The sequence below is a fragment of the Spermophilus citellus genome, assembly GCF_964194105.1.
Source record: "Spermophilus citellus genome assembly, chromosome: 8".
In the NCBI taxonomy this organism is placed as follows: Eukaryota; Metazoa; Chordata; class Mammalia; order Rodentia; family Sciuridae; genus Spermophilus; species Spermophilus citellus.
Genome location: NC_138189.1, coordinates 53,229,017 through 53,242,182, shown reverse-complemented (window position 1 = coordinate 53,242,182; position 13,166 = coordinate 53,229,017). Strand labels below are relative to the sequence as shown.

Genomic DNA, 13,166 nt, shown 5'->3' with positions numbered 1-13,166 from the left:
ATAAATATTAATACAATACCATTTTCACACCTAAAAATGTAACAAATTCTAAATATTGTTTATATTACTTCCTGTTGCTATGAAATCATTTACCCACAAATTGGATAACTTAAACATTTCTTATCTCCAGTTTCTGTGGGTAAGGATTCAAGCATGAGTTAACTGGTTCCTTTATGTGAAGATCTCATAATGCTTCCATTAAGGTTTTAGTAGGAATTGTAGTCATATTGAAGCTAGCTAGTGGAGGATCTGCTTCAAGCTTGCTCTTCTTTTTGGCAGCATTTGGGTCTTCATGGGTTAGATTATTGGACTGAGAACCTCAGTTCCTTGCTGGCTCTGGGCCAGAGGTTATCTTTAGTTCATTGCTTTGTCATATTCTCCATAGGGCAGCTCATACTGTGGTAGCTTGCTTCATCAGTGTAAGTAAGGATAAGACAAGAAAGGGATTGTGCTAACAAATCAAGTTATAGTCTTTCATAACCTAATATTAGAAGTAAGTGCAGCCCATACTCAAGAGGAAGGGCTTACCCAAAGACATATATATAGGAAATTGGAAGCATTGGGGTCATCTTTAAAATCTGTTTAGCATAATCATAAGTTACCTTGTGTTCAGATTTTAGTAGTTTTCTTATATCTTTTTTAAGGCTTTTTTGGTTCTCATAGGGATTCAAGTAAAATTTATATATTGAACTTGTTTATTTTAATCTGAGGATTTTTCTTCCTGGATTTAATTTTATCTTGGAATTTATTTGTTTAAGAAACTAGTTACTGGTAACATATTCCCTTATTCCTGCATTTCCTGTAAACCGGTAGTTATGTGCAGAGAATCAGAATCAGATTTGATTCTTGGGCTGGGGATATAGCTCAGTTGGTAGAGTGCTTGCCTTTGCATGCACAAGGCCTCGTGTTCAATCCTCATCACAACCCCCCCCCCAAAAAAAAAAAAAAAAGATTTGATTCTTTTTTTAATATCTTAATTTTTTAAAATATCTTTATTTTGTTTATTTTTATGTAGTGCTGAGGATTAAACCCAGTGCCTCGCCTCACATGTGCAAGGCAAGCGCTCTGCCACTGAGTCACAACCTCAGCCCTGATTTGATTCTTTAGCAAGACTATTTTATGGGTAATATTGTGTTCTCCCATCAGGAGTCGATAATATCCTGTTGTCCCTCTTTTAATGATGATTATTAGCCATTAGTGATCATTGCCTAGATCCATTGTTTCATTAGGGACCACAGTTATATTCTCATTTATTAGCTGGGTTAATATTTTAGAAAGAAAAATTTCCATTCATCACTTATTTAAGATCATACATATATGAAAGGCAAGATAATACTTGAATTTTCCTTCTTTAATTGCCAGCTTTATAAATCTGTGGATTCAGCCAGCCGGGTGGTTCATGCCTGTAATCTCAGCAACTCTGGAGGCTGAGTGAGGATCAAAAGTTTTAAGCCAGCCTTAACAACTTAGCAAGACCCTGTCTCAAAATTTAAAAGAAAAAGGGGAAGGGATGTAGCTTAGTGATTAAACACTTGAGTTCAGTCCCTGGTACCAACACCCCCCACCACCACCACCACCACACACACACACACACATATATAGTGGGTTCCTATCCCAAAAGAGACCTGTGAACTCAATATGTATGTATGGATGGATATGTCGTGATAAATGCAAGGATTTAAGCATAATTAATGTATTTTGATCCACATAGAGATTATTTTCATTGATGCTAAAATTGTTCCATCTTTGGTTATCGGAATTCTTTGCAACTTTTTAAGTTCTTTTGATACAACTCCAGTAGTGTTTGTCACTTATAAAGTCTTTTTGGTAGATAGAATTAGACAATTCTAATGGTCTAATAAGCACCAAAATTTCTGATTTTCAAGTTTAGGATTGTAAGGGATTGCTAAAATTTTTAATTCATTTAGGATTGTTGGATATTACTACTTTGATTTTATATTTTAAGCTTTTTTTATCTTACTGTATGTAGGGGCTTACTTAGTTCCTAGTGAAATTAACCTAATTACTTGCAGGTGTTCATATATATGAGACATAGTTTTAGAATACCAATTTCAGTATTATTAATAAAATATGTTAACAACAGCTCAAGGGTTTTTTTTTTTTTCTTTTTTAAATCCTACTTGAATTTGACAGACAAATTAATGGTTTTCTTAAGACACTTTAATTCCTCTGGGTAATTAGGCAAATGACTCAATATTTATATTAACAGTTTGGTTCATTTATTTATTTTGCTTTGGATTTTTAGGAAATTTGCTTTTAATTTAATTGTGCTGTTATGTGACATATATTTGATTTCAAAGTCATATTTACAAAGCAACATATTTTCAGAATCTTTTCTTAACCCTGTTCCTTTATTCACTTATTATATTATGCCCTTTCTTTGATATTTTCTTCATTTGTTTTTCAATATAAGCAAATGTGTATACACATACATGTGTATCTATATATGTGTATGTATATTTATCGCTTTCTGTCTTTCTTATAGTGACTTGCTTTTCTCTCCATCTTCCTTTTTTATCATTTAGTAGCATATCCTGAAGATTTCTAAATTTATAGTTGCATGGATATACATATGTGGATATATCACATATATGAAATTTTCCATATTGGAAAACTTGGACATTTTGATTATTTCTTTTTTAATAGTGCTACATTTAATACCCTTGTACATATGTCATTTTGTATGTTTCCCTGAGTGTCTTTTGGATAGTCCTAGAAGTGGAATTAGTTAGTGTGTCAAAGGATAAATGCATTTGTCTTCTTGAAAGAAATTGCTGAATTTCTTTCCATTGAAGTTGAGTCATTTCACATCCCCATCAGTAATTATGTGAGTGGTTGATTACCTCACCCTCATTAGTACAGCATGTTGTCAAACTTTTGGACTTATTATGCCAGTCTAATGAGTGAGAAAAGGTATTTCTTTCCTGAGTATTGCCAAGCATCTTTACATATTTCTTACAAATTAATCTTGCCCTTTTTTCCTGTAAGATTTGAAAGGACCTTATATGGATTGCAAATATTGTTTTTCTAGCTTGTGAATTGCTTTTATGACTTGGAACATGGCATATTTTTAAATGTTTATAAGAATTTTTTGAGTTTTTATACATTGAGGTTTTTAAGGTACTTATTTGATAAATTTAAATTCTCTTAAATGTTTAATTTTTTTTTCTATCAGTGTATTGGGGTTTCTAGATGTTACATAATCATATATCATCTATAGATCTAGTTTTGTATCCTTTTTGATTTTTATGCCTGAAATTATTTTTGTTGCATTTATGCATAAAAATATAGAGAGTATAGTGTAAATAATATTAGAGAAAGTTGAGTATCCTTGTCCTATTTTAGATTTCAACAGATACTTTCCTCTTTTCTGAAGGCACTTACAATCCATGATACAGAAAAATGCCAAGCATGGGATCTAGGAACCAACTTCTTTCTCTGCGAAGATGATGTTGTGAATGGGAGAAACAGGTAAAGATATTTTGATGTCTTATCATAGTTTTTAGAATTTTTAACTAAATAGAATATTTAGTTAAATAGAATATTTTCTGTGTCCGGAACACCAGTTCGGTCATAGTTGTTTAACTCATTACCATAAATTTACAGTACCATAGTTAAGTAAGTACTATCGTATGCTTATTTAATTATTTATATTGGGCTGGGGCTGTACCTCAGTGGCAGAGCACTTACCTTGCATGTGTGAGGCACTGGGTTCAATCCTCAGCACCACATAAAAATAAATAAATAAAATAAAGGTATTTGTCCATCTAATTATATTATCAAGGTTCTTATATAGTCATTGGTATCTAGAAAATAATTTCTTTGGGATTATTGAGCCATATCTTTAGTATTATTGAATCATTTAGACTTCTAGGATATGGAATTTAGAACCATAAGTGTACACTTAGAGATTATTTGGCTTTCTATGAATTATGACAATATATTTTTAAGATTATATAATTTTATGAAACATAAATTAGCTTTTTTCTTGTATAATTTACTGTTTCAATTAAAATTTCATAATATATTAAGTTCTTATGATGTCATTAAGTGTCCAACTTTGAGAGATTGAATGAAAGATGGTTAATTATTTTTTTAGGGCTGAAGCTATACTTTATCGTATTGCAGAACTAAATCCATATGTTCACGTCACATTATCTTCCGTACCTTTCAATGAATCCACAGATTTCTCCTTTTTACATAAATACCAGGTTAGTAAACAAATTTTGTATTAAATGTTATTGACTGATTCCCAGGCATATCATCAAGTATTAATACAGCATGACTGTTGTTAGTATATTGAGCAAAACAAGAAAATTTCACATTAGAATTATTGGAGTAATACTTATCAGATATTTCATTTTTCAAGAGAGGACTTAAGAACTGATGACACAGAAATTTATTTGGCTATTTTAATAGTAATGTGCATAAAAACTACTGAAATTCATTTATACCAGCATGCAGTTATTTCTTCCTCACGTATCTGCACGTCACTTAGGGGTTCTGCTGTATACACTAAACTTAGCTTGAACTTCAGAGTCTGAGTATCTTAATATATCTCTTCTTAGACCAGGAGACTACACCATTCATGTTCTCATGTTATTAACAGAAAAACAAAAGGCAAGCCAACCTCTCAAGAACATTTCATTGTCCAAATAAGTCACGTTGTCAAGGTCAAATTTAAGACGCAAGGAAGTACTCTATTTTCTTCCTAAGGAGCCATAAAGAAACATTACAGTTAGAGTGGAGTAAACATGGATCAATAATTCAATCTTCCTTATGTACTAAAATTTTGTAGAATATTGGATATTCTGAAAGTACCTAGGTTGACCCTGTTTTTGTTTTGTTTTGTTTTATTTTGTTTTGTTTTGTTTTTCTTTGATTAAATTTTGTCATTTCTTGTTTAAAGATCAGTATGTAGACTTACGTTCTGGACCAAATAACTTAAAATCTATTCTTCTGACACCTAGAATTCCACCCAAGAATTACTAACATACTTTCATTTAAATGACTACCTAACCAGAAAATAAAGTAAGTGATTAGAGGCCAGGTAAACACACTGTTGGTCACTCTCAGGGACAGAGCTACTTGTTGCAATACTTGTTCTTAGGAATTAATGGTGAGAGAAAATATGTGATGCAGATGTAGATCTACATGAGATAGAGAAATGGTATTGAGACCCAACTCCCTCTCTTCATGGAACTGAAATCTCAGAGACCTACAACCTTAGTGAAAGGACAGATAATAGTTTCTCCTTGCCTATCAGAACAGTAAACTTGTCTGATTTTTCTTGAGCTCTTGATGAAAAAACAGAGGTCTTCCCTAGAAATTTGTAACCATAGGCCTATACCCACACAGGTTTAGAAATCAACATAATAATCTTTGTGGTCCAGAAATTCCTAAGCTAAAGATTTAATGTAAAAAACCAAAGTAGTAGTACTATTTTGACTATACCCTAGAATGCCAGACAGAAGCTAAACAAATTTAGATAATGTACTCCGTCAGGCCACTTTGCATTCTAATATTTAAAGCCCCTTTGAGGAATTAACAATCTAAAACAATAAAAAGCAGTTCAATTGATCAAGAGTTGATGGATAGAACAAATTAGAGTTAAACCTCTCTAAGTATTTCAGAAAAAAGAATTGTTGGAAAAAAAACTATAAATATAGTTTTCAAACTGAATAAATCTTAAAAGAAGGGAGTAAATATTTAATATAAAAATGAGACAGTATCAAAAAAGACCAGACAGATGTGGTAAAGAATTAAGTAGAAAATGTAGAAATGAAAATGTAGTCATAAAAATTAGAAATTAGTTGATAGATTAAGCAGTGGGTACACAGATATTAGATAATTGAATAATAGCTCTGAGGAAATTGAGGCTACAGTATATAGAAATAAGAGAAAATATGAGTAATAAAAGAAATGAGAGCTTGAATGGAAAGCTTTAATTTTAGAGATTGGATTTCTAGAAAGAAAGCATTAAGAAAAACAATACTCAAAGAAATTATGGCTAAGTCCTTTTCAGTATTGATAAAATACAAATCCTCAGATTCAATATGTGTTGGTTTTTGTGTTAGATTTTATCTTACTTTCAGGCTAATAAGACCAAATAAATAGGGCTGGGGATGTGGCTCAAGCGGTAGCACGCTCGCCTCGCATGCGTGCGGCCCGGGTTCGATCCTCAGCACCACATACAAACAAAGATGTTGTGTCCGCCGAGAACTAAAAAATAAATATTAAAAAAAATTTAAAAAAAAAAAAAGACCAAATAAATAGAGATTTTTAAAAAAGGAGACATTACGACTTATACCACAAAAATGCAAAGAATGAAAACCCAAACAGATCAATGACAAATAGTGATACTGAAGCAATAATTAAGTCTTCCAAGAAAGAAAACTATAGGACCAGACAGTTTCACTGCTAGATTTTTTTTTTTAAGAATACCTAATTCCAGTTCTTCTCAATCTATTCCAAAAGATTGAAAAGGAGGGAATCCTTACATAATCATTCTACAAGACCAGGATTACCCCATTACTAAAACCAGACAAGGACACAACAAACAAACAAACAAAAAATACACACACACACACACACATATAGACCAATGTTGTCACTAATCAATAATGCAAAAATTCTTAACACGATTCTAGCAAATCAGATCTAAAAGCACATCAAAAGAAAATTTACCATGATCAAGTTTATTTATCTCATGGTCACAAGGATAGTTCCAACATACACAAACCAATAAATGTAATAAGAACAGAATGAAGAATAAAAAATCATCCATTAACCATCCCTTAGACACAGAAAAAGTATTTGTGCTTGGTGTGGTAGCACATGCTGTAATCCCAGCACTCAGGAGGCTGAGGCAGGAGGATTATAACTTCCAGGCCAGCCTGGGCAAATGAGGTATATTCTGTGTCAAAATGAAAAGGGTTAGGGATACACTTCAATGATAGAGCATTTGCCTAGTATGCATAAAGCCCTGTGTTCAATCCTAGTACCACAAAAAATTAAAAAGAAAAGAAAAATCCTTTGATAAAATTTAACACCCCTTCAAAATAAAATCCCTGAACAAATAGGTATAGAAGGATCATAACTCAACATTGTAACTCAACATTGTAAAGACAAAAATGATTCCTACAGCCATCATAATGAATGAGGAAGAGCTGAAAAGTGTCCCATCTAAGATCTAGAACAAGATAAAGGTGTCCATTCTTACCATTCTTATTTAATAAAGTACTGGAAGTTTTAATGAGAGCATTTAGGCATGAGAAAGAAATAGAGGACATAAAAATAGGAAATGAGAAAGTAAAAATATTCCTATTGGCAGTGATACTACACATAGAAAAACCTAAAGTTCAAACAAACAAACAAAAGGCTATTAGAACCAATGAGCAAATTTAGTAATGTTGCAGAATACAAAATCAACATATAAAAATCAATAGCATTTTTATACAATAATAATGAGATTGCTGAGAAAGATATCATGAAAGCAGTCCCATTCACAATAACTATAAATAACAACATCTAGAAATAAATTTAACTGAGGGAGTAAAAGACCTCTACAATGAAAATTACAAAATGCTGATAAAAAATTAAAACACACAAAAAATGGAGGGCCCTCTTTGTTCTTTTTTTTTAATATATAATTTTATTTATTTTTTTATGTGATGCTGAGGATCGAACCCAATGCCTCATGCTTGCTAGGCAAGCACTCTGCCACTGAGCCATAACCCCAGCCCCTCCTCTTGTGTTCTTGTATTGAAAAAAATTAATGTTACTTAAATGTTATTACTGCCAAAGTAATATATAGATTCAGTGCAATTATCATCAAAATACCAGTGATACTCTTTTCAAAATTAGACAAAAGCAATTCTAAAATTTATATGGAAGTAGATAGCCAAAATAGTTTTAAACAAAAAGAACAAAGAAAAGAAAATACTGGAGATATCAAAATACCTGCTTTCAAGACAACCACAGAACCATAGTAACAACCCTATGGTAGGGGCATAAAAACAGATGCACAACAGTGAAACAGAATAGAGATCCTAGAAATAAACCTGCACATCTACAGCCAACTAATTCTCAACAAAAGCACTAAAAACATACATCAGAAACAAGCCAGTCTCTCAAATGGTGCTAGGAAAACTGGACATTCATATATAAAAGACTGAAACTTGACCCCTATCTCTCACCCTATAGTAAAATCAACTCAAAATTTATAAAAGCCCTGAATGTAAGAGCTGAAGGGAAAACACTTTAAGACATTGGTGTAGGCAGTGATTTTCTGGCTGTGACTGTAAAAGGACAACTAAAAAAAACAAACAAACAAACAAAAAACGGCATTACATCAAAGTAAAAAATCTTCTACACAGTAAAAGAAAAAACAGTGAAGATCTAACCTACAGAATGAGAGGAAATATTTGCCAACTACCCATTGGCCAAAGGAGCCATGGTACCTAAGGAACTCAAAAAACCTAATGTAAAAACACGTAACCCAACTAGAAAATGGGCAAATGATCTGAATAGACGTTTTTCAAAAGAAATGAAATAACAAAAAATATAAATATATGAAAAGTAAACACTATCATTAGCCATCAGGGAAGTGCAAATCAAAACTAAAATGAAATATCTCACCCCAATTAAAACAACTGTTATCAGAAAACCAAAAATGGCAAGGATGTGGAAAATAAAGACATTCTCATAAACTGTTGACGGGACTGTAGACTAGTAAAACCATCATGGGAAGCAGTATGGAGGTTCTTTTAAAAGCTGAAAATAGATCTACCATATGATCTAACATTCCTACTTCTGGGTATGTATATCTAGAGTAAATTAAATCATACCAAAGATATGCCTGCACACCCATCGTTACTGCAGCACAGTTCACAATTATGAAAACATGGAATTAACATAGGTGCCCTTTTACATATGCTTAGGTAAAGAAAATTTCACAGATATATACCAATGTATTTGAGCCATAAAAAAGAATGAAATACTGTTATTTGGTCGGTGCACACCTATATATGCATGTATTGACATATTACACTGAACCCCCTTAATTCATACATGTTAAGTAATACACATTAATCAAAACTAAAATAAATTTTTTTAAATGTGGAAATTAGGTTTTATTTTATCACCATCTTCGCCACCCTCCAATCCCACTAGTGTAACACAAAGGGCTCAATGGATGCCTGTGCTCGTAGTGCATTGCTTTAAGAGAAAACACTGAAGTTAGGAAATCTGCTGTTTTATAACATGCAGTAGATAAGTCTTTTCCCTTGAACTCCCTTATCCCTCAAGTTTTTAGTTGGTATATATAATCCAGAGATATGGCCCCAAGTTAAACTCTTAACATTTATGGCATACCCACATATAAATAACATCAAGATTATGACTTTCCAAATGTCTCATTACAGGTAGCATACTATATTCTGACATAGGTAAATAAAACTAAATCCATACTTGAATATTGCTAGTAAAAACTAACATCCAATTCACTCAGACCAGCAGAGAGGAAACACAAGGGGACTGAGAATCTTGTTCTTTACTACTACATAGACAAATGACCTTAAGGAGAAAGTATTTGACCTCTTTGAATCTAAGGTAATTATAATAAAATCTGATTTTAAAACCATCTAATTTTAGCAGAATTAAACATAAAAGATTAAGTATGCATTGAAAATTGTTGTTTGCTATAGGATTGAGTGATTTCACTAATAAGATTGTCATTAAAAAGTTTATTTTTTGAGTCTGTTGAATTTCAGAAGTAAACGAAAGTTACACCAGCTAATATGTGTCTTTAAATTATAAGAGGCTTTTAGTTTACATGAAAGTAGTATTCTGATAGCTAGATTGGTATTTTCATGGTAGTAACAGGTAAAATAATGCTCCAACCACTTGGACAGTGCACAGATACCACATAGGATATTAGGTTTTCTTCTAATAGTGAAGTCTCTAATAGTAATTGAATTTAATGGTAGATTTCCCCTGCATATGTTTTTACTTATAATATTTTGTGTTTCTGAAGGTAATAACCTTAGAGCGAATACAATAGGGTAATAATTTTTTAATAAGGATAGCATTTCAAACTAATGTGCTTCTAACTTTTAAGAAATTATACTTTACTAAAAGAATTTTTCATTTTGTAGTCTGTAATTTTTTTTATTGTCAACAGTGTGTGGTGGTGACTGAGATGAAACTTACATTGCAGAAGAAGGTCAATGAGTATTGCCGTTCTCATTACCCTCCAATTAAGGTATTCTTATTTCATAATGATATGCAATTAATCAAAAGAGGAACAGTTTTACTATTAAAATTTGTAGCTACTCATTGAGTTACAAAGAAGCTCTTTTTCCATGAGGACAATCACATAAGATTTCTCTGTTTAATTTTGGTATATTCATTTCCTGTTTTTAAAACAGGGATCTAAGTTTGGTTTATAGACAAATTGCCAAAATTAAGGAAGAGTTAAGATTAGGAATGGAAAGGTTGATAAACAGTAAATATATCATCTAGTTTTAAATATGATATAATGATGGTTTTCAAGAGGTGCATTATTTCATTCATCAAATATTCATTGAACATCTATGTGCCCGGTGCAGTTCTGGGCCCTAGAAAAACATTAGTGAACAGGACACAGATTTTCTTATTCATGAAACTTGCCATCTGCTAAGGAAGATGTATAATAAATAAGCAAAGAAAAAAAAATCTGGGCAAAGAATAAAAGCAGTATCTGTATGAGGTTGAGAGAACACCCAGTGCCATTTCTGTTAGATTAGAAAGTCAAGGAAGTCCTCTTTGGGCTGATGACATTTGACTAGAACCCTGAGAAAGAATCAGCTATTTAAAGATCTGGAAAAGAACATTCGAAGCAGAGGAATGTATAAAAACCTGCAAGTTTAAAAATTAACTTGGAGTGTTTGAGCAACAAGAGGCAAGCCAAGATCATTAAAATGCAGTTAGAAAAAAGAGAAAAGGATAGTAGGAATAAACAAACTAGTGTATTAGATGTAGAGAAGTAGGTAGAGGGCCATAATTTATGGGATCTTTAAGGATATTTGAATTTTAAGCCCCTTAAACATTGATATGACTTACATTTTTAAAAGATCACTTTAGCTTGTTGTGTGGAGAGTAGACTGTAGCAGTGGTTTCCAAAGTGTGGTCTTAGCATAGTTTCTAAAGCCTTTCAGGAGTTCTTCTCAAAATTGTTTTCATAATGTTACATAATATTTCATAATATTACTTTTTCACTCTTACGGGGTACAGTGGATTTTTCCAGCATCTATATGATGTGTTTTGATGTCAGTCCTCTGACACTTTGTGGAAATTGTCTGTTTTTGTATTTTAATTTTTTCTGTTTTAATCCTTTTTATTTTTTTATTATTTTATTTATTTTTTTACAGTACCCAGGGCTTCACACTTGGCTAGGAAAGCACTGTGCCATTGATCTAGCTGTCCTACTTCCCTAGCTTTGTTTTAAATAACAATAGGTATAACTCATAAACAAAAGCCCTTTGAGCTTTTAATAATTTTTGAGAGTATGAGGTAATTATGAAAGTGATCCCAAAGAAAGAGAACTATTGGATTATAAGAGTAGCATAGGGGCAGACAGACCAGTTAGGAATTATTGCAGTAGTCTAAATGAAAGATGCTGGTGTCCCAGATGAAAAATGAAGAGAAAATGAGAAATTGTTGAGTTTGAGGTAATTTTTTTTTTTAAGGCTGATGTAACTTGTGCAGTTTTTTAAAAAAGAAAAAAAAAGGCTGAGGGGCTGGGGTTATAGGTCAGTTGGTAGAGTGCTTGCCTCTCATGCTCAAGGTTCATCCCCAGCACCAAAAAAAAAAAAAAAGAAAGAAAGGCTGATAGAACTTGTGAAAGACTGGATGTTAGTTTTTAAAGAGTAAGCAAGAATGGCTCCTAGTTTTTTTGTTTTGTTCTTTTTTTTTTTTTTTTTTTTTTTTGGTCTAGCATAATTAGGTGCTTGGTGGTAACACTGGGAAGAAAGAAAAATCATAATCCTTCTCCTGTAATTGAATACACACAACTAACTCTACTTTGTTTTGGAGGTTACTGTTTTCTTTGGAAGAAAAAAAAAAACTGTTACTCTAAGAATGGCATTAGGCCAAAATCATTCTGTATAGTATAAGTATGCTAAGAAAATTTTCAGTTTGGGTATTTTCATAGTCTATTTGTTCTCTCTTTGGGAAATTTGTGCTCTAGTTCACAATTTAAGGTCAATCAGGATAATCTGTAAATTTACAACAGGGAACAGAATTTTTACTAAGTAATTACATTAGATTATAAACTAAAATCTTTGTTTATGTAACTGTTAAACATATCTATATTTCAGAATTGTTTTGGGAAAAAAATACATAAATTGTCCTGGAGTTTTCAGCTTTTAAACTTAAAAAAATAAAAATTAAATTAAAAATAAGCAGCAACAGCAGCTGCGTATAAATTTCTGCCCAGCTTTATGTCTCAATAAAAGAACAACAAAAACTGTATTGACCCATTTTAATCAATAAAGACAACACATGATCAAGCGGCATGTACTTTAATAGCCATCTCATACTTTGAAAAATAGGAATGACAAATCATTTTTATGAGATATACCCAAATATCACTGTATTTTATTTTTGTTAGAAAACTATTTTATGCTGGGTTAGATATGCTACGGAACAAGTATTTGTTATTTTTTAGCAATAGCTCTAAAAGTAGTTTTCAGCACAAAAATAATTTCTTTACAAATTCTTGACATAGAAACAATGCATTTTTAAAGAACATTGCTTTTAATAAAATACTTCAGATTTTGTTAAAGAATCTGATTTTTAATTTCACAACTTTGTTTTTTCACTTTTAGTTCCTCCTCCTCTTTTTTTTAGACTGCTGTTAGCTTTTCATTCTGTTCTATTTTTCATTCATTTTACTGCTTTTAGTGAATGTATACTCATTTCTTTTTTTGCTAAAATATTCATTCCCAGGCCATTAAATCAAATAACTGTTATATACTGTGCTCGAATTTTATGAGGACATAATTTTTGTTATTTAAAAATCATAAAATGAAAAATGGTGATATATACTTATTGTTCTTCTAACTTTGTTATACCAAATAATCCATTCACCAGATGTCCAAATT

General features: G+C 31.8%; 1 protein-coding gene across 3 annotated transcripts in view; it reads left to right on the top strand.

Moving 5' to 3' along the window:
- UBA6 (ubiquitin like modifier activating enzyme 6) overlaps positions 1-13,166 on the top strand; it is a 94,162-nt gene that overhangs the window by 25,440 nt on the left and 55,556 nt on the right. For 2 of the 3 annotated variants that reach the window (XM_081303050.1, XM_081303049.1), the window contains exons 5-7: positions 3,398-3,492; positions 4,121-4,232; positions 10,205-10,285. In XM_081303050.1, coding sequence (XP_081159176.1) covers positions 3,398-3,492; positions 4,121-4,232; positions 10,205-10,285 — 288 coding nt within the window. The remainder of the gene's footprint in view (positions 1-3,397; positions 3,493-4,120; positions 4,233-10,204; positions 10,286-13,166) is intronic. The other variant, XM_081303051.1, reaches the window with a different exon arrangement.